The sequence below is a fragment of the Bacillus rossius genome, chromosome 16 (genome assembly GCF_032445375.1).
Source record: "Bacillus rossius redtenbacheri isolate Brsri chromosome 16, Brsri_v3, whole genome shotgun sequence".
Lineage (NCBI taxonomy): Eukaryota > Metazoa > Arthropoda > Insecta > Phasmatodea > Bacillidae > Bacillus > Bacillus rossius.
In genome coordinates, this window is record NC_086343.1 from 5688079 (window position 1) to 5709682 (window position 21604).

At 38.4% G+C, this 21604-nt stretch overlaps 2 protein-coding genes across 2 annotated transcripts in view; one reads left to right on the forward strand and one right to left on the reverse strand.

Moving 5' to 3' along the window:
• Positions 1 to 1881: 1881 nt before the first annotated feature.
• Positions 1882 to 15652, reverse strand: LOC134540015 (F-box/WD repeat-containing protein 9-like). Its single transcript, XM_063382446.1, has 8 exons — positions 15256 to 15652; positions 14774 to 14930; positions 14245 to 14387; positions 11925 to 12154; positions 9746 to 10016; positions 7294 to 7413; positions 5494 to 5652; positions 1882 to 3790 (listed from the first exon to the last, which is right to left on the reverse strand). The coding sequence occupies exons 1-8, from the start codon at positions 15310 to 15312 to the stop codon at positions 3713 to 3715; spliced, it is 1215 nt and encodes a 404-aa protein (XP_063238516.1). The 5' UTR covers positions 15313 to 15652; the 3' UTR covers positions 1882 to 3712.
• Positions 15653 to 20936: 5284 nt separating this feature from the next.
• LOC134540114 (SLIT-ROBO Rho GTPase-activating protein 1-like) overlaps positions 20937 to 21604 on the forward strand; it is a 188996-nt gene continuing 188328 nt past the window's right edge. Inside the window, exon 1 of the mRNA XM_063382620.1 lies at positions 20937 to 21228. Coding sequence (XP_063238690.1) covers positions 21144 to 21228 — 85 coding nt within the window. The 5' untranslated portion in view covers positions 20937 to 21143. The remainder of the gene's footprint in view (positions 21229 to 21604) is intronic.

Sequence of the window (21604 nt, forward strand, 5' to 3'; positions counted from 1 at the left end):
ATACAATATTGATACCTAGTGAAGGTTTTGGCTGTGTAGCCGGTGATGTGATCAATATAATTACGTCGGTGATGGTCCCACAGATGCGAGCGCGTACAGCCCCGGTGCTGACAGAAAGACCACTAAGGCTCGGCGAGAGGTCCCAACATGACACGTCCGAGCTAGTCTCTGGGTGAGGGACGATTGCTCTGGCCTCGGGAGGCGCCACATAGCCTAGTGTTTCGTTTTTTTTTTTTTTTTCAAAGTGCACAGAGAGAGGAAGATGTATCGGCCTAGGATTTCGAATCGTGTCCACAGTGGCATCAACATGGCCAGCCCATGGATCCTCGATGTACCGAACACACCATGACCCGAGGGTCCTAGTGACAGCAGTAGGGGGTCGATACCCAAAGTCTAGTGCTTCCCCACCCAGGGGATGCAGAGCTCATAATCCAGGTGGACGAACCCACAGAGGATAGATTGTAAAATAACCTCAACGAGCACTGGGTACCCCATTTCTTGGTGCTCTATGCCATGAGGCTGCTGACTACCTGGAGAGGAACCTAACTAACGATGAGGCCCGAACGTACATACCGAGTGGGAGAAGCGGCCCAAAAACCTACGACCACAGTGGGAGTTTGTGCCTCAATCCTGCTGTTAAATTAGTAGATTAATTTTAATTTAATTTATTCTTAAAGAAAAATTATTTATATACTCATATGCAATGGGTTTAAGAATATTTCCAATTTACCGTATTTAAAAATTGCAAAGAGAGTGCCATTCCGACCTTCAAAATTTGTGAGATTGTGACGATAAATGGCTTGTAATTGAACTACAATTTGAAGTCTAATAATGATACATTTGTTTCCGTGATTGGCAGTGTCAGTATCTTAATATTAGATAACGAAAGTTATATTTACAATTTTTTGTTACGTAACATACTACTACGTACTTCACATGAAAAATATGGAAATTTTTAGCTGTGTAGAAATTTGATACATATTTGGTGGTTTTTTTATAAGTATACTATTATGTAGTTTCCATATAACGTAATTCGTTTTTCACACTAAATATTGAAAAAATATGTCATGTTTTGATTGGATCAGACTCATTAGGGTGGTAGTCTGATATAGGCTCTGCATATTTATTTGTAAAAAAGTACATCTCTTTTGGGATTTTAATGCACTTGAAATTAGTCCATTTATAAATTAATTTTGCTCAATTACAAGTGATTTTTTTTTAAAGTAATAAAATGCAAATTGAATTAGTAAACATAAATAATAGAGTAATTTAAATGAAATAGGTAATCATTTTTGTTTACTTAGTGGCAAGAATCATTGTCAATGATGGTGTAGGAAAGCATGTTAAACTTGAGAAATCTTATTTGTTGTAAGCTCTGAATCCAGTGAGGTTTTTGAATATCTTTGTGAACTGCAAGTTTTAACTTTCCAAATATGTACATGATTCTGAAATACATGCCTTTCAGCAATGATGCTCATATTAACATTATATTTGCAACAGTTTCTTTTTCTTCTTAAGATATTGATACATACTTTAAATTCTTGTGAAACAATACCATTACTAGTCCATGCATGGAACTGAAGATTGTTCACCATTTTAAAACTAATGCATGGGATAATATTATACATGTATTGCGATAGTCAAAATAACACCGAAAAGCATTTTAATACACCATGTAACACCGAAATGAAACAAAAAAAATAATTAAATTAATAAGAACATTTGATCAAAACTCAACCCAGCTATCAAAAACCTAATATTTCATCATATTTGATTCAATGAATGTAAATTATTTATCATTCAGTTAATACCTAAATGTATGTTATGTAGTAGTACACTGATTGGGAAGCATTATGCTTTTTTTTTTTTTTTTTTTCATATTGTACCTGTTATTAGTAACTAATTTTTTACATAATGACATTCATTACATTTTTCAAATGCATGTATACGTGCTCATTTATTTTTACTGTTCCCAGTAGTTAGACATGCTTTATTACTAATTATTATATTGTAAAGTGCATCATGTATCAGTCAAAATAACTCTGTTTTGGTCTAATAAGTATCATTGAACATGTAAGTATTATATTAATTTGTTAAAAATGGTGCTATATTTATGAATAACTAGTATATACATAAAAAATAAAAACTATTAACACTTTTTTTTTTTTTAATGAAATTGGCCTGAAAATAAAACTATAAAATCTCGTCTCCAGTAATACATGGTCTCTCCGGAAACCCAACTGCCCACTAAGTACGTTCATCATGCGTAGCTTCTTTCGGATGTAAACAGGGCTGTGTGTCACACACACACACACACACCCCGGAGCTCACTGGCTGATGCACTTGCTGAGCTGTGGGGCACAACTGAGAACATCCGAGGCAGTCACCGCCATCATAATCATTTTCGGATCTCGGCAACAAACTTCTCCTGCCTTGGCAAACCAGAGCGCCCGTCCTCGGAGGGAAGGAGGAACAGAATGATACACATTAAGGCACAAAGCACAATAATAATTACAAATTTTTTTTCCCACAAAATAAAATAAAATTACCATACTTAATTTTTTATGTGGCAAATTTTTTTTTGTATTCTTTGTTTTCAGCAGAAATACCAGTGTCTAAATCAATTCCCTTAATGATTAAAACGTAAAAAAAAATACGATAATGTGACCGGGGGGAGGGGGGGGGGGGAAGGGGCTTACACAGGGGGTGATAGAGGGTATATGATCACACCCCTCCCCCAAATCCGACAAAATCTGTCATGTCTACCAATGAATGGACAGAATTTGAAAGCAATCAGCACAGAAAGCTACACTCCCCCGCCCCCCTACCTACCCTCCCACAACGAAATGAAATTCTGCATACACTCCTCGAAATAAGCTAGACGTGTGGACCTCAGTTATCACATAATATATTATAATGTTAGTTTCAAGAAACTTATAAATGTCAAGTTTTCGAATTTTGCACTTAAGGAATTTCACACGACATGCTATTTTATTTCTTTTTTTTGTAAATTGCAGATTATATAAAGGAAAAATTTCAAAGTTGAGATCATAGAAGCAATTCAGATTCTGTTGCCCAACTGTAGAAACCCAGAAAATGAACTTTGAGTAAGTGATGACAATTAGTCAGGCAAAAATTGTAAGCAATGACTGACCTTCTACAAACAGCAGGTATGACGAGAGAGAAAATTTGATACAGAATACAAATTGTGGTGCTTATATAGTAGTAAAACATTCAAAGAATTTATACTAGATAAAAAATAAAGGCATTTGAATGTAATAACATGTCTTCAACATCAAGGTCATTAGAGCTGACTGCATGTGTTGAATAACTTAACAGTACATTGATATTTAGACAACAGGGAATGAATAAGGTACATTCTATGAAAAAGTTTTAAATCTTTTCAACAACAGTTGACATACAGCTGACATAGAAAATACATAAATTATATACCTATACATATATTTTTTTTAAATATTTAAATAAAATATTAAATTATGTTAAAATAACAGATAATATCATCTCAACGAGCAGACTAAAAAATACTTTATAAAAAAATGTTATAACAAAACTGAAGCTACATAAAATTAGCAGCGGCAGTATAAAATTACACAAAAAACAGCAAGCGTCCAGCATGTGATAAACTTGTGCGAGTTAAGTACAGTAGAGTTCAGTCGAGTTAAGTGTTGGTTGATACTGCCAGGCACTTTGGTTAGGAGCTACATTGCTGCAGCACATCGATGGAGCAGTTTGTGTTAGCGAGGGCCAGCGTCTTGTTCTGGTACGAGAGCTGAAACACAACACACACACACACACACACACTCACACGTCACCAGCACAAGTTCAGACACAAGAAACCGAACTGACGATCAAAGCAACACTTCCAGTTTTTAAATGAAAATAATGAGTAAAGTGCCTATTTAATAATGAAATCATTAAAAAAAATTACTAACTGATAGAAAACTTTCATGTTGAATACGCATAATAGAGTAAATATGGTAATCTATTAACATAAAAATGGATGTTGGTATGTATGAGATTGATAAACTCTGACATTGTTTGACAGATCGCCATGAAAGTTGGCACATCAAAGTGTTTTTTTCATGGAGAAGGATTTTTATGTTATCCATTTTTTTTGTAACTCGCCGCTAGATGGCGCTGCAGCTGCATCAACTTCTAAACCGTTCAACCGATCACAGTGGATGAACAGAAAATCTTAGATCATAGACATACAAACAGCATTTGTGTGTCATTTCTCTAGGTCCACCACACTGTCATATAGCGCTATCCATTTTGCTTTAACTTGCAGACAATATATCACCCTGTGTTAAGCCCGGGCAATGCCGGGTACTGCAGCCAACTGTTTTATAAAAACAGTTGGCACAAGAAAAGACACTGAACTAAATTAACATAATTAAATTAATTGATTTTTTTTTAGATACTACCAGACTTGGTTGAAAATTAATGCTTCCATGGCCATAACATTTTTATTTTTTACCTGACTTCACAAGTTATTGTTGTACCTGAAAACCATGAGTTTATTCTATGCAATGCTTCAATTTCCTTTCCTTCAACATGTCGTAGGTCTGTTGAAAACTGAAGAAATTAGAGACCCACATGGAGATGATATGGAAGCAGCGAGTTGTGAGCAAAGATACAAAGCTTGATTAAAAAGTAATGCCTCCATTGCCATTAATTTTTTTGCTACCCGATTTTCACTATTTTTGTTGCACCTGAAAGCTACATGTGTCCTTTACATAATCCACTGTTCACTTTTCAACAAACTCCCCATCCCTTTCTGGGCGCTTGCGCCTACGTGCAACTTGTCGGAGATCAATTCCGGTGGTTGTTGTCGACTCCAGGCCTGAATGGCAGCTTTCAGCTCATCGTCAGAATGGAAGGGATGTCCCTTAAGGTGCTCTTTCATCTTTGGGAAGCGGCGAGACTCGCAAGATGCAAGGTCAGGGCCAACGCTGCTTCAACTTCCGTCTCCAAGTGGGTCACCATTTACTTCAGTTTTAAACTCACCGACAACTTGGAGGAAAGGAAATCGGAGCACTGCTATAGAGGACACGTGTAATTTTTCAGGCACAACAAGAATTTGGAAAATCTGGTAAAAATTACAACCATTATGGCCGGGGGAGGCACATCTTTTAGATCAAGCATTGTCCATATCTTTACTCACAAATTACTTGAATTTATGAATAATGTATAAATTAGGATGTAATATCTCTTAGAAATCGGGGTCAGTGTCACAGAGACGATGAGGAGCGATGATTCGTGTTTGGAGCTCTGGCTGACTGAATGAAAGAGAGGGGGGAAACGGGAGCGATACTACGATAAAACCCACCAGCCCACAAAATGAAACTGCTGTGTTTCCTCCTTGCGAAAATGGCAGGTGTGAAAGCTGCCGAGAATGGGAACCCAATCGCGTCGGTGGTACGACCACTCGAGCCTCCTCACGGCCGATGCCCGGGCAAGGTTGAGACTCACCGACGTGAATTCGCCGTGGTTCGGGCTGTACACGCTGACCGGCTTCGGGGCGTCCGTCGGCGCGAACATCCGCACGGAGCCGTCGACGGAGCTGGTGATGAGGCTGCCCGCCCCGTGGTGGATCCCCGTCAGGCCGTTGGTGTGGCCCACGTCAAACACCTGGAGCCCCGTCACCACTAGGGTCAGTTGTAGTCTCTCGTCAGTGTTTAAGTTACTGGAGACCAGTGGCGTAGCCAGGATTTGTGTATGGGGGGTGTTAAGAAGCATGGTCCCCTCCCCCCATATTAAAGCGTGGGGGTCTGGAGGGGGGGGGGGTGTCCTCCCCCGGGAAAATTAGGATTTTAAGGTGTACAATAGTGCTATTTTAGCAGTTTTCGGTTCTTAAATTTAAATATTGTAATGGTAAAAATTTTATTAATTTTAATATGAAATTTGTTTGAGTGATGAATAAGAAATTAATTAAAGATTTGGTGCTAGGGGGGAGGGGGTTTGAACCCCTAACACCCCCCCCCCCCCCCCCTGGCTTCGCCCCTGATGGAGACATTGAAAGAAAACTATCAGCAGAGCCCTGGAATGGGAGACAGCCGGTTCAGTTTCGAGATTCTTTTTTAATGCTTGGGTTTACCCTGATAGGATGAAAATTAAAAGTCTGATACTAATAGAAGTCAAACGAAACCTTTTAAGTTATGTGATTAACAAAAGTCACAGTTGCGGACACAGTAAATTTTACAGTTTTTTTTTGTGGTTCAAATAATTGCACATGAAGCTCTGGGGAGGTGGCCTGAACAAATTATTTGCCCCCGGACCCTTGTTACCCAGAGAAACCTCACCGGCTGGTTGCATATCGGTCACATTTCCCCCTAGTGGAAAATCCGGGTGTGAATCCAACAGGAATCAAACCAAGATATCCTCGGTGGGTGTTGGGTGGTCTGACTAGAAACCAGCTGTAGCCCTACCGGAGTCAGAGGCCAGAATATGACACGAGCGGCTTAGGAACAGGTAAATCTATTCGAATATTCAATCATTTGAATAGCCAAATATTAAACACTTATAAGTTAAAGATTATGTGAACTACAATTGATAATGAATCATATAGATGGGACCATTAATCAATTTTGAGTAGATTAATTCAATGCTAATAATGGTAAAATTCGTGTTACTGAGCTTCAATTCCACAAAAATGTTTTTCAGGTGCTCTGTCATTTTACTTGTTGTTTGGTCATCAATAGTCACATTCAGTAACCACTCAGTTATCAGTAATTCCTAGATTTAGGATTAAAGGTTAGATTTCATACCGGAATTCCGTTTTATTTGTTATAGTGAAAAATCTCTTTACCAAAGTTCAGGTCATGCCGGTGTTATTCCTGACTTAAAACTACTGATGAAAATGACAAACTGTAACTGAATCAACATGTCTGATCTGCCCTGATCCCAAGAAGTCAGCTTGACACTTCTAATTACCCACCTCTAACAAATACCAAATAAATACGGAACACAACAGTTTAATTTCAACAAATATTTCTGAAAAATTACATGTTGACACATTCAATTCATCAAATCTCTGATTCAAATGTATTTGTCCGTAATGTAACAAAAAAAAAATTGAAAGATACATTCTCAGATTACCAGAAGTTGGTAAAAATTATGTTAGGTAAAAATTTAATATCACTGTACTGATATTAATTTAACATGGACAATGATTAGCGGTTATTTGTAAATGTAGCAATATACATATCACCAGCTAAACATAAATTATATAGTTATTTAAATTTACAGACAAAAGCCAACTTAAGACCTCACCTTGACGAATTCAAAGCTCCCTTTTGACGGATTTATCAAATGCAAGTATCCTTTGCTGTCACCAACATAGAGGTAATGCTCCGATAGAGACAGTGACAATGGGTACGCATTCACAGGTGTCTAGAAAATCAAGAAACACACAAAAAAAATTTAATTATTGAATTATTTAAACAAAAGTATCCCAAAGTTATGTATAAAAAAAGGTAAAATATTTTAAAGTTGAAAGACAAAAATTCAAACAATTTTTTTTTTTTTTTAATTAACCTCAGAACACACTTTATCTGTACAAAGGCATAAAGGCTATAAAACCAGGTAGACAATTGAAAAAAAAATAACAATAATGGTAACAGTAGGTTGTGTGCAGAAGATATGAACACTTGTTTTTGAACCTACTGATACCCAACAGCACATAGGACAGTTATGCGCATAGAAGGAAAATTAATATATTTTATTTCTGTCAAGGACGCAAGATGCAACAGCCAATGAGAGTACAGTGGATGCCATATAGGCGGAACTATACAACTTTTTATAATTATCAATAATATTGTGGCAAGAAACTGTTGAGATATTACAACAGTCAGGTGAATCTTGCTTTAAAAATAAATTAATGCAATTATTAAAAGGCACTAGAAATTAATGTAAATAAAAAATAAAAAATGTTTTTTGTGTTAAATGGTTCCCTAAAAATTTTACATAAACCTAATTAATTTATATATTTAAAAAAAATGTGCACAAATTGCTGGTCAGATGTCATGGAATAATCATTTGGTAGCAGTTATGCTAGTTATATAGTAACACTACCTACAGATGTCGGGATACATCGTGAAATTTCATTGGCTAAAATTAACATTAAGATATCTCCTGTAAACCAACTTTGCACAAGTCGTGTGCTCAGCCTGCTGTGTACTCGCTTATGTTTTTTTTTTAATTGTGAACGTGAACCCAGCTACATAATTGAAAACCAGGTGGGAAAAAAAAATTACGAAGTTAAAAAAAATTGCATAAATTTATATGTAGGGTCCCGAAGCTTTCAGAGATGTAACATTAGGGCGCCGTGATATAAATTTAAGTTATAAAACGCTGCACTACAGTCCTTTGAAATGTGTGTAATCTCACACCAGGCAAGTCACTTGTGTTCTGATCTTCCGGGTGGAGTCTGGCTGTTGAACTAGGCCCACAGTTCACATAACTGCACGGCCTGCATTTTAAATATTACTCACGCTTTATCATTACAGTCGGTTTTCAATTCAATACAGCGTTTCCTGTTTTTTATACAGCACGTTAACCTTTCACATTTTGTACTCCCATTTAACTACATACTCCAGAAAAATCGCTAATTCTAATTCAGCATGGCTGTAGGTGTGTGAATCTTCGACCAAACGAAGCTCTTTTTAATATTCGATTTGATTTTGCCAAAAAAATCTGCTCTTCGTTTTATACGAAGCTTCAGTTGTGATGCAAAGCTTCGCGTCTTGATGTGAAACTAGGCGTTTGCTGTTAAGGTTTTTAAAACATGGAAGCCTAAAATTCGCTCATGAAAATATTTAGTATTTTTTTTGTACATGTTTTGAAGGAACAAAGTTGGTTACTTAAAAAAAATAAAATGTGGCAATGTCTGCTTTTATGAATGCTCAATATTAATATAATGCTGGGTTAGTTCCTGATTTTAGTGAATAGTGTTATGTATAGGACACAATTGTTTTATCCCTTAATCAGTTCAAACAGGACAAAGGTTTAAACATAATTTTTTTTACGTCAGTCCAGTATATTATATGAAAAAAAAGTGTAATACAGCCTTGCTGGGAACTATATTAGCAAATTAATTCGATTTTGCAAATATTTTAAACATTTGATTCGATACTTGCTTCGCATTAAAAATTAAACTAGTATTCACGCAGCCGCACACGGCCGTGTTCCCGAACATGCATTTGATTCGATACTCGCTTTGCATTTAAAAAAAAAACAGTATTCACGCAGCCGTACATGGCAGTGTTCCCGAACATGCATTCGATTCAATACTCGCTTTGCATTAAAAAAAAAAACAGTATTCACGCAGCCGTACATGGCAGTGTTCCCGAACATCCATTCGATTCAATACTCGCTTTGCATTAAAAAAAAAAACAGTATTCACGCAGCCGTACATGGCAGTGTTCCCGAACATGCATTCGATTCAATACTCGCTTTGCATTAAAAAAAAAACAGTATTCACGCAGCCGTACATGGCAGTGTTCCCGAACATCCATTCGATTCAATACTCGCTTTGCATTAAAAAAAAAAACAGTATTCACGCAGCCGTACATGGCAGTGTTCCCGAACATGCATTCGATTCAATACTCGCTTTGCATTAAAAAAAAAAACTAGTGTTCACGCAATCAGAACACGGCCGTGTTCCCGAACGTGCGGGACTGCACGAGGTCGGAGACGGCCGCAACTACAGCACAAAGAAGCGAACCTCGAGGCCGGGCGGGCACCCCAGCGCGATGCCGCGCCTGTGGACCCGGCCCGCGCGCTGGTCGAACACGGCCACGGTGCCGTCCTCGCCGGCTGACACGACCAGGTGCCCCAGGCCCGCCAGCGCCAGCGCCGCGCCCGCGTGGCTGCGGTACACCCGCGTCTCCCGGCAGCCCGCGCGGGGGTCGAACAGGTGCACGTGGCCCGTGTACGTGCCGGCCGCCACCTGGCCCCCCGCGCAGCACGCCACCGACAGCACGGAGCACTTCACCCTGCCGGCAGCACGGAGCACTTCACCCTGGCGACAGCACACACACCCGGAGAACGTCTTCTGCGACTCCCGAGCGGAAGAAGTCGTCTCGTCGACAGTCGTTAGGGGTCGTCCATCCATTAATCACGTGATAGGTTTTATAGCAAATTTTTAACCCCCCCCCCCCCCTTCCCCCCTAGTGGCCCCAATAAATCATGTGTATTTTTTTGGTACAAAATATTTTTTAAAAAATTTCAGTATATCATCTTTAAATATAGGTATAATCTAATTTAATTCTGGAAAATTTAAGCACGGTGATGGAAAATGTCCAGACACGCATTAAGGTCACAGGTTTATTTCTCACTGGCATGAAAAAATATAAAGGAAAGGCTCATTATATGTGATTTACGCACGTGTTCGGCGCCAAAATCACAGTGTCTTGCTGGCGTCCGGCGAGCTGAGCCGGGTAGGTTCATGTTGCGGCGGGCGGGGGGATGTTGTTGCCTGGCTACGACGAGTCAGGGTCACGCGTCGCTCTTCGGTTTAGTAGAAATTGCGCGAAAAAAATAAATACACGTGATATCTCTCCACACCCCCCTCCTCTCCTTGTGATATTTCGTGATTTTTCCCGACCCCTTCCCCCTCCCCCCCCCTCCCCTTTTTCGAGCCTCACGTGATTAATGGACGATCCCTTATGGTAGGTATTCCTACCTAACGATTTTGCCCCTAAACAACAGGACATCTGCGAAACGTTCAAGTCAAGAGGGTTGTATAACACTCAGGCTACAGGAGAGATAACACAGTGCCGTAATCAGGGATAATTAGGGGCACATATATTTTCCACAAAAACGATTTAGAGACCAGCTGAGAGTTAGAAACAACTGTAGCAACGTCTGTGTTTCGTGAATGGTCAATCGTCTACTGTCGGCACAGTAAATCAGGGCGGAAGCAAATCGCGTTCTGAATGGCCAAGTCAAAGGCAGCAGCTTCTTTTGCAGAAGGCAGCCAATCACAAGGTAGAAACAGCTGGTTTAGACACACATTATTGCAGTCTAATGGGTATTCATTTTTTTTTTCTGCAAAAAATTACGTGCCCCTAGAGATGAAGACGGGAAATACACTGACTTGTTAGACATGTTAATGGGTAAATATTACATTAGGGTTAGGTTAAACATTTATCAATGCTAGGCTTACGTCTAGATTATCACATGGCTGACTAAATGTGTCGACACTAAAATTCACTAATTAATTTAATTTAAGAGGTATTTAGCTGGGTATGATTTACAACTTCTTCAGATATTTTAAATGATAAGATCTTGATTAATATAATTATAATTTTTTTGTTCCTGTAAATCACAAGTAACATTAATGAGCCAAAATTTGTTGTTATTAGAGCGGAATTAGACCTTTCATTGAAGAAAATATATTCATCATTTAAAAATAAATTAATTTAAAAAAAATATTTTAATTATTATTTTATAAAAACCACTTGGTTTAAACTATAGTTTGAACCTGGTTTTAAACCACTGTGATTTAAATCGGCAAAACCTTCTGTAAATTACTGGAAAATCCTCCCAAGTATGCTTCTCCGGAAGACCAACATGTATAATTAGAGACCAGGAAAATTCGGAGTATTCCTTTCGAGACAGGCTGGAATCCAAACTCGTTTAGCTTGACGCTGCGTCAGCGATTGGGCCGCAATTTACCTGAAGGACTCTGAGCCAGTGGCAAACACTCAACAAAAGAAGTATCGAAATCATGAGAATCGCAGTTAAACAGGTGTCCCGAGAGTCGGTAGCCAATGACCACAGGTGATGGTTGCCCGAGCACGTGGAGAATCGTGGAGTCTATCCTAGTGGTCATTATTGAAACCGCGAATTTATCCAGTCCCTGTGTGTAATCTGAGCGACGGTGGGCGGGGCGGACCGACCTGAAAGTGGAGACGTTGACCAGGGAGGGCCCCAGGTCCCAGAGCTTGACCGTGTGGTCCCAGGACGCCGAGTACAGGGCCTCCTCGCCGGGGGACACCAGCTGCCAGATCCAGCCCTCGTGGGCGGCCGCCTTGGTCGCCGAGCTCGGGGGCCCCTCCTCGTCCCGCGGGGGCAGCCGCCACACCACCAGGCTGCGGTCACGCGCCCCCGACACGCACAGAGACCCCTCCTGCGCACACGGGGGTTCCACGAAACTGATCCAGCTCCCCGCGAAAAACATATTTCACACCAGTGTAAGATGCCATCAGAATGGGCCGGAAAGTGATTGGTTTTAACCCAGTATAAGTTGCGATCAGAACGGGCCGGAAAGTGACCGGTTTTAACCCAGTGAAAGTTGCGATCAGAACGGGCCAGAAGGCAAAGGCGTCAGCCGGGGGGGGGGGGGGGGGGGGTAGGGGGAGCAGTTGCCCCCCCCCCCAATAGAGCCCCAGAGATTCAAAAAAATGAAAAAATGCAGCCAAATGCAAAAAAAAAACACATACTCTTCCCACAACTCGCCTCCCCCTAGGCCATCGGCTGGCGACGCCCTTGCCGGAAGGGTGACCGGTTTCAACCCCTAGAAGCCGTCTCTCTCTTCTTTTAGCGTGTAACCCCTAGGGGGCATCCCTGCCTGAAGTGCTGCAGTGGACAGGGCCGGATTTAGAGGTCTGGAGGCCTCGGGGCAACAGAGGAGCGGAGGCCCCCTGGAACCCAAATTATTTTCCAAATTAAATGAACTATTTTTTTTTTCCAGTCGAGTTTTCCAATTATAAATTTATTGTGAAATCAAGTAGATTCTCTTAGTAGGTATTAAAAAAAAACATACATAAATATAATCGGAGACAAGAATTATATGAAATTAAATTTTAGTGTTAATGAATATTTCTGTTAATATTTAACAATAAAATAATCATGTACCTATGTACAAAGTACTGTAGGCAAAGGTAAAACAGCGAAAAAAGAATATCAAAGGCAAAGATGTTTACTAGTGTTTACTTGTCGGAATTTGAAAGATTTTTTTTCCGAAGTCTCTATTGTGGGGGCCCTCCGTTTGTGGGGGTCCTCCGTTTGTGGGGGCCCTCCGTTTGTGGGGGCCCTGGGGCTTTCACCCCGGTTGCCCTCCCCTAAATCCGGCCCTGGCAGTGGATAACACTGCAATAGAGTTGTTTAAAATAAAATAAAAAACATTTAAACATGTTATCCTACAGAAGAAGTGCACACGCTTGATCCACTATCATTGATAGTTAAATGGCTTGAAATACCATCATATTTGCAAATGTAAAATGTAAAAGCAAGCAAATGTTTTTTAATGTTTGTATAAAGGGTAGCTTTTTACGGAAATGAAAGTGGTCTAATGGTATTCCAGGAAGATGAAGAAAAAATTCTGTTTTGAATATATATTCATACAACCACTGAATGAATACATTAGATTTCAACATCTTGCAGACACCGAGATCATTAGGAAAGGAGAGAAGAGTGGAATGGTGGGATGGTGCATGGATGTAATTCACTGGTGGGAGAAATGTGAGCATCCAGAAAGAAACCAACCCCTCATGGTAACATCCGGATTTCCTGTTTGCAAAAAAAAAAAGAAGTGTGCATGTACTTGCATACACCCGGTAGGAGTTATACTTACCTGACGTAATACTAACTTCAATTTTGCATGCTAATAATAGAAATAAAATAATAAAAGGAGCTGGTGTGATATTATAAATACGGTTGGCAAAGTAGGTACAAATTCAATAAAATACTAAGTATTTAATATTAATATAAACACCTGTCTAAAATTAATTTTTTTATTTTAGTAAAGAAATCAAAATGAATTGTAATTAAAAATAAAAATAAATAAAATGCTGAATAATTATTCTAATTTATTAATTTTAATTATTTATTAAATATTAATATTATAATTTATGATGCTAATAAATTATACATATGGGAATATAACCTCACAAACGCTCACATGAAAACCGCCAGGAGATTACTAAACCTTCCACAGACATTCCAGCCGGCCAGGTGTGGAAGCTACAGAGGTAATGGGGTGAACAGAAAGAGAGAGGCTCGTCTTCCTAGATATGACTACAAACTATGGGGAAAAAAGGGAGGGGAAGTGAGAGAAAGGGGAGGATTCCTTGCCACCAGGTGAAAGCCCAATTGCGAGAGTAACATATCAATCGATCAAAATCAATACAAAATTACAGAATTTTGAAAGTTCAAAGCAGACAACCGATGCTTTAGGTTGAGCAAGTTACGAGGAGATGGCACTGAAAAAACTGTTACCTTCAAAAGTAAAACTGCATCTACCGCTGCATAATGAACATCAGCCAGCGAGATTGAACGTGTCTTGGTTTCATAATGGCTCCACAAATCAAACTCTTCCTCCAGCTCTATGCATGCATTTCTAAAGTTCACGTCAGCATTCTCTGCAAAAAGAAATTGACAAAAAAAAATCATAACAGCGATTGACTCTCCCAAAAATATAATGAACATGAAAATATTACCACTAATAACACATTCTTAGAGAGCTGCAAATTTGAAGTTGTATACGTTCCAATCTATAATTCAATAATTCAGTAGCAAAGGTTTTTCACAGATTCAAAAATATAATTAAATTTTTTCTAAAATGAATTTTAGACTGAGTATGAGCATGCAACTTTTCATCTAATAAATCTTATAGTATCTGCTTTTATGCAACCAGCAGTTAACAGTTGGCAGTGTTCAAACAGATTTGCATTGAAGGAAAAAAAATTTCACAGCTCACAAAGCCAACCTTCATAAAAGTTTCTATTAAAAGAGTCCTGACAAATACCTGGTATGGCAGGGTAGACAGATCCTCGACACTTTTTCGCTATCCGGGACCTCCAGATATTTTCATCAGAAACTATTTCATGGAATCTCTTGCATACCAAGCTGAGGGTGCATATGATGGTTCTTGCATCCAAAAATGAGCAAATGTGAAGCAATATCTACAGGAATAAAACAATACGTAGTTACAATCATTACCTTTCATAATATTTCAGTAAGGTAAAAGGTGCCAGACTGTCAAACGTATACTGTCTTAAAATATACTATGAGCAAAATATGCTCAGCAACGGTCACCACAGGAATAAGGCAAACATTCTAACAAAGTAAAGACAAACTGTGCAAAGCTTAAGAAATACAAAATTAGTAACTATTTAAATGGTTTTCAGACAGAATCAAGCGAAGATAACTAATACAGGGCTAAATATTAATTAATATAAAAAATATATAACAATTTATTTTTAAGATAAAGCATAAAAAAATGCTAACCTCAACTGGAATGTTGGATAGGTAGGAATTTGTAGGTTCACTATTTTCTTCATTCATATTTAATTACGTTATTCCTTTCTTAATGTATTGGCGAAAATTGGTCATAAGAAAAACCTCCGATAATCTTCGGAGTGGCAGAACACAACCGTACAGATAAGTCTAAAATTCCCAGTCATATCACACACTTCCAAAATAATATTTTAATTATAGAATAATATTCTAATACACCTGTGTTCTATCCAATTATTTTTCATAATAATACAAAGTGCCTGCCCAATTTTTTCTCACAATGTTTTCTGTATTCCATAAATGACAGCTGATCGAACACAACAGCTGACAGAAAACTCATTTAAACAAATGCCAACAACACTCCATGGTTATACCAAATATGGAAGCGTCTAGCGTTCTAAAAAATTTTCATAAACAATTCCTTATCTGGTAATCAATTTCCCACAGTTTCAGTATATAAACGAAAAGAGCGAAAGTTTTAACTGCGAAGATAAAAAAAAAGTTAAATTTTTATATAACAACACAATTATACTAACTTAAGATAAAGTACAAAAACTGAAGTTGCACTGTTAATACTGTGTAGCTTTATCACGATTTAAATTCATTTTTTAAGCTCACATTCTAATTGTTATTTAAATACTTTTGTTTTTGGTTGTGATAAAAGTTATATATAAAGCATTTACACCTGTTGATGTTTATATATATATTTATTTATTTATATCTATTTTCATTGGTTTGAAAAAATCCGAACCATGGGTTTGTTTCGCTCAAAGACTCTTTTTGACCTTTCATCCCCGGGGCGCCCTTGCGTATTTTACCGGAAACAGTTTGCGGATGACATGTTTACTCGAAGGGGCAAGATGCTCTCAGGTCACTATGCCCTCGATGCTCCACTCAAGGAAGGGTTGCTAGGGTACGTCGTCTGCTAGTTATTTCGGCACAATTATTTATTCTTATGTCGTTCATAATGTTTAGTGGATTGTGATTATTTGGACAATGAATAACTTACATAACACAATGACGCCGACCACCAATGCTCCCTCTGGTCACACAGACCACTGTGCCTCATCGACGCCTCACCAGTGCATGCACAACGAAAATGCCAGTGCGTGCAGTGCAACACATAAATTGTAATGTGTCAAACAGCCCGCACCGCCGATGTGTCGTGAGCAGCCTGTGTGACTATCACCTCCAATCATGTACTACTCCACCAAGGGTATGTTTGTATTCTTCCACCCAACCCACAGGCTCCGAATGTATTATCCAACTTATTTCAAAGATTAAAAAAAAATGTAATAATGAATTCACTAATATAATGCTTATTCATTATGCAATTACATCTAACTCTTGGCCTGATTTGCTTCTCGCGCTTTGTGCACTTTGCACAAGAAAGTGACCCCGGGCAGCACGCATCTCCTGATGGACACAACAGTTGCACTTCACCCAGCACCGTGCCAAGATGTGTCTGCGCCCCACAAAACCTTCCTTTTCCCGCCATCACTGAATAGCTGCAATAGTGTATTTTTTAATCCATTTCTATCTGCTCCGTGGCTGGCCTCCCTCAACTCGGCCAGAATACTACTGGTCGTTTAACTAATTGTACTTTGCTTCTCCAGGACACATTTTGTGATCTACATCATTTTATTATTTAATATGGACCACGAGTGTGAACCTGTCTTCATGTAATATGGACTAGCCGTGAGGGTCTATCTTGTTTTGACCGTACGGGGCTGCCTCCAGACTTTACGTGCAACTAAACTTAATATATCGCCATTAACTAGGACTTTGCAGTGAGCTGCAACGTGACCACTTGGGAATTGGTCTGCATGGCCCTCTGCCCAGTTTTCAACAAATAGGCTGGATGTCGTCTAGTTTGCCGACCGCGCTGTTTCAACTGTGCACATTATTAGTTTTCTTTGTAATCTGTATGTCGTTAAGGGTATCATCCAATCAGGCATCTTCCTTCATGTTTTAGTGTTTCAGATGTTAATTCCCAGTGTACTTTTCGTGGTTGTTTGTCCCACGTCTGCAGAATGGCTTTGTGGACTTTGCTTGCCCCACTTACCCAAGGAAGAGATAGGCTCGGATCTGTTTGTAACACCAAGAGAATCCTAGACTCCAGAGCAGAACAGGCTAAGACGCGGACAGCACCATGTAAAGGATGTTTGCTATCAATGAACTCAATGTCATGACTTGAACAGTTCAGGGAGCTCCACCGCCGACACGCCACTGTCTCTGGCCAAGTAGCCGATGCTGACCCCCTGAGAACTCTTGTGCTCTATGGTTAAATACATAGCGAGGCAGCTGGACCTGCATCAACATTACAACTGTCAATGATGATCGCATATTTATATCTCAGGATATTTTAATAATTTTTTTTTGTTAACATGTATTTGATTTATTACTGCAGGTCATGTGTAGTATATTCGTTTTGACGAGCTTCCATTAAAACACATAAAACATAATTTGATTAAACTTTCATCATTTTGTGACACGATATTAGGTATTGTATAAGCAGTTTCACCTTCAGAAAAATCTTAATTTGCAATTGCATCTTTCTAGTCTTCTGCTTTTGTGCCATATGAAGGGAAAATATTTAACCTCAAATCATTCTATTCGCATGTATGAGAGTTACTACCAACTCTTTTTGGCATAGGTTAATTTGCTCCGAACTCTTACAACTCCTTGGGAGCAAAAGAGACCGTGAGTAAAACAAACATCAACACAGACCAACGATTTTACTTATTATGAGGATATTCAATTATTTATCATGTCGCTGTTTATCAGTATGACAATGACCCTTTCTACGAAGATTAATTCAAAATGCTTTGATATTTTCATGAGTAGTATATCTAATTAGTCACAAACATATAAATTACTACGTATAAAGTGCTACATATTGAATAAAAACATTATTTTACAGTTCAACTTAATTTAAAATACCAAATTTGGCATTTTAATTTCTTAACACCAAAGTGGCTGCACAATAGTGTCAGTTGATAATTAAATATAAAAATAAGACACTTTAATAATCTCAAAATTTTAAGCAAGAAAAATTAGTTAAATATGATAGTGAGGATAATGATTTAAATGTGTGTTTTTAACTATCTGCCAGCGCTCCGCAGCGCTCCTAACCACGCAGCCTGCAAGCACAACGCCCAACCAGTGTTGCCATATTGTAAATGTCAATGTCTCGTACCAAGGAGTGAAAATTCTCGTACGACACACAAAACATCTCGTACACAATGGCATTGTAAAATCAAAAGTTTAAATGTGTTTCTACAATATTTTTATATACTTGACATTTGAGTTACAAGCCTAACAAATTTAAACTAAACAATTTACACAATCCTATGATTACATAAGTAAAACATTATTAACAACAATTTTCACAACAATACAATTATTCCTGCCATTCACTCTTTTTGCATTATTTTTTTAGTAAAAATAACCAGTTTATTTTTATTTTCGTTAATTTAACATACAAAAATACTCTAAATTGTGAGTTAGGGGTTGTGCATTTAACAATTATTTTTTGACTCTGGGTCCAGTGGCGTAGCGTGGGTGGGGCGGAGGGGGCGGCCCGCCCCGGGCGGCAGCCCGCGGGGGCGGGTCGCCGGTGAAGCGGGTTGAGATCTGATCTATGATTCATCCATTACATGTGTCAGACACACTATAATGTTCCATTTTTATCTAAAATTTTGCGCACCAACTATTTTTTAATATTTATTTAAAAGAAAAACTGCGAAATCACTGACAGAGCTCTTTATAACGTTTGTTTGTTTACATACGAACAGCAACATCGCATCACGCCGCGCCGCCCGGCGCGCGCGTGCCGAGTTGAGCGGCACTCCTTATTATGTTAATTACTCATACAAAATCTTTTGTTTCACGCGTCGGCCCGTGTCGATGCCTCTCTTTCGCACTCATTGAATTTAGTACTACGCATTGTACTGTAAAGTTTGACCTTAACCCAGGGCAAACCAAACAACTTCCGCAAACCGGGACACAGTAAAACTCATATATTTCCCCGTACCGCGAGCGCAGGTAAACCCAAAAAAATATTAAAACCCAAACTAATAGCAGGCTTAAAAAATACTAATAAGGTTGCGAACAGTGAGAGGAGGCAGCAAGTTAAAAAGACACAAAATTTATATGACAACATTTAATATATATATATGTATGTATGTATATATATATATATATATATGTATATGTATATATATATATATATATATATATATATATATAATAAAATCGTTTCATCAGAAATCGGTGCATCCATCATAAAATACATAACCTATTACTACTTATAAAAAATAGCTATATAATAATACTAAAAAAATACTTTAACAATTCCCCCGAAAAATTATAATTTGATCATATACTTCGGAGCTCCGAAAATTAAATATAATTACCAAAAAGGCATTAAAAATATATAAGAACATAACTCCGCTAGACTATCAAACTTGACTATATTGTCGATTGAACAAGAATTGGCTGCTAATATTAATTTTGACAAAGTTATTTCTGACTTCGCTGCTCATAAGGCCCGTAGAATCCGCTTGTAAAACCGCTCATCCTATTTTAACTTCAATAAAAGGTACCTCATTGTATGTGAAATTTAATTTTAATCAAGCACCTATAGAATGGGGGCGGCAAAATGGGTTTCCCGCCCCAGGCGCCGAGATGGCACGCTACGCCACTGTCTGGGTCATCATTTCCTGTGCTAGACAAATAGAGGTTGGCACTTGCTAATAAAAAACAAACACTATCTTTTAGTCGGCGTCGTCTGTGTTGCCAGCCAAAAAATAAATTGGTTGTCTGTAAAGTCGGTTTACGGACGATAGTTTAACGTGACAACGTCATAACAAAACATTTATGAAATGATTGCATACTTTTATGAATAAAATTTAATCATTTTTATTGAATTATCACTATTTTGTATGGATACAAAGAAGGAGTGAAATGAAATCTACAATTTAATTGATAAATTTACTTTTATTTGCACTCATTAATTCAAATATGTTTATTACTTTAACGAAGAGATTATTTTAACTATAACTTTTATACATGTTTGCTATTTAACTTCTTCCAATTTGTGTTATTCTGTTAAGGATAGGACGATGATAGGAAAAGTAGGAAACGAATGGGAGTGTTATAAGTTTAATGTGCCTCGAAAAAGTCAAATCGATGGTGGTTCCAATCGAGTGGAAGAGAGATAGATGGGGCGCACGCAAGCGTACAATGAGCGTAACGGGATACAGAGTAACGGGACAATGTGCGTAACGGGACATTTTTTCGTGCGTGCAGCCGGCGTTCATCGATTTATTCGACGTTGTCACGTCAAAAAAAACCAACATTGATAGTGATCTTCACAATTCTCGTACAAAAGCGTACGATAACAACTTTACCTCGTACAACGTACACAGGTTCTAAATTCTCGTACAAATACGATAATTATTGTATGTCTGGCAACTCTGCGCTCAACGTTTGAGTGCTGCCACCTACAGAGGTCTCAATGAATCTATTTTAGAATCTCCGTTACGTGCTGCTATCTATCGTGAAACTCCATCATCCTTACTGGTTGTCGCCAGCTGCAAGGATTGGTTGCTAAGGCCATGCAAAGTGCAAACATACACATGTCCCCACTCCACAGCGCGGCGTGGTGTGCTGGCTGCCGGTAATATAGCGCGTGTGTGAATTTTTTCGGTGCCCAAGAATATTGTGTATTCTCCGCAACTTTAATTTCTTGCGTAAAAATCTGCTTGGAGAAGTCATTTTCCGAGTGTAAATGATGACATTTGTGAATTACTATATTGTGAATGCCTGATAAGTGTTTATATTAATTTATTTATTGTTACCGATTATAAATAAGAATGGATGAAGATGACGCCGGCGGTGGAATTTCAAAATCTCCTATTCGAAGACTTGGCTCAACTAGAAAGCTAATAATATTCAACAGTAAGTAAAGAGATCTAATTGTTTTGTAGTACACGTGGATCTGCGCTTCATGATTCCTGCTGATGATGTGTTTTGTGTAGCCTTTTGGATGTGTAGAATTTCGGTTATTTGTCATTTTTTTTATATAGGTACGCGTTTATTGTAGCAAATATTTTAGAATATTTCATAACATTATTTTTGGATGTTCGGAAGTGCAAACCAGCGTTTCATGTTGAACTCATGTTTATATGTGTGCGTCTTTTAGCTGGCTTTTGTGACTACGACGGGCGTCGTCTATTTTTAAGTGATATAAATAAAACCTCAAAGACGGGTGGCGAACGAACCGACGGTGTATTAATATACTAGACGTAGGTACACCTCACAAACTTTAACGTGT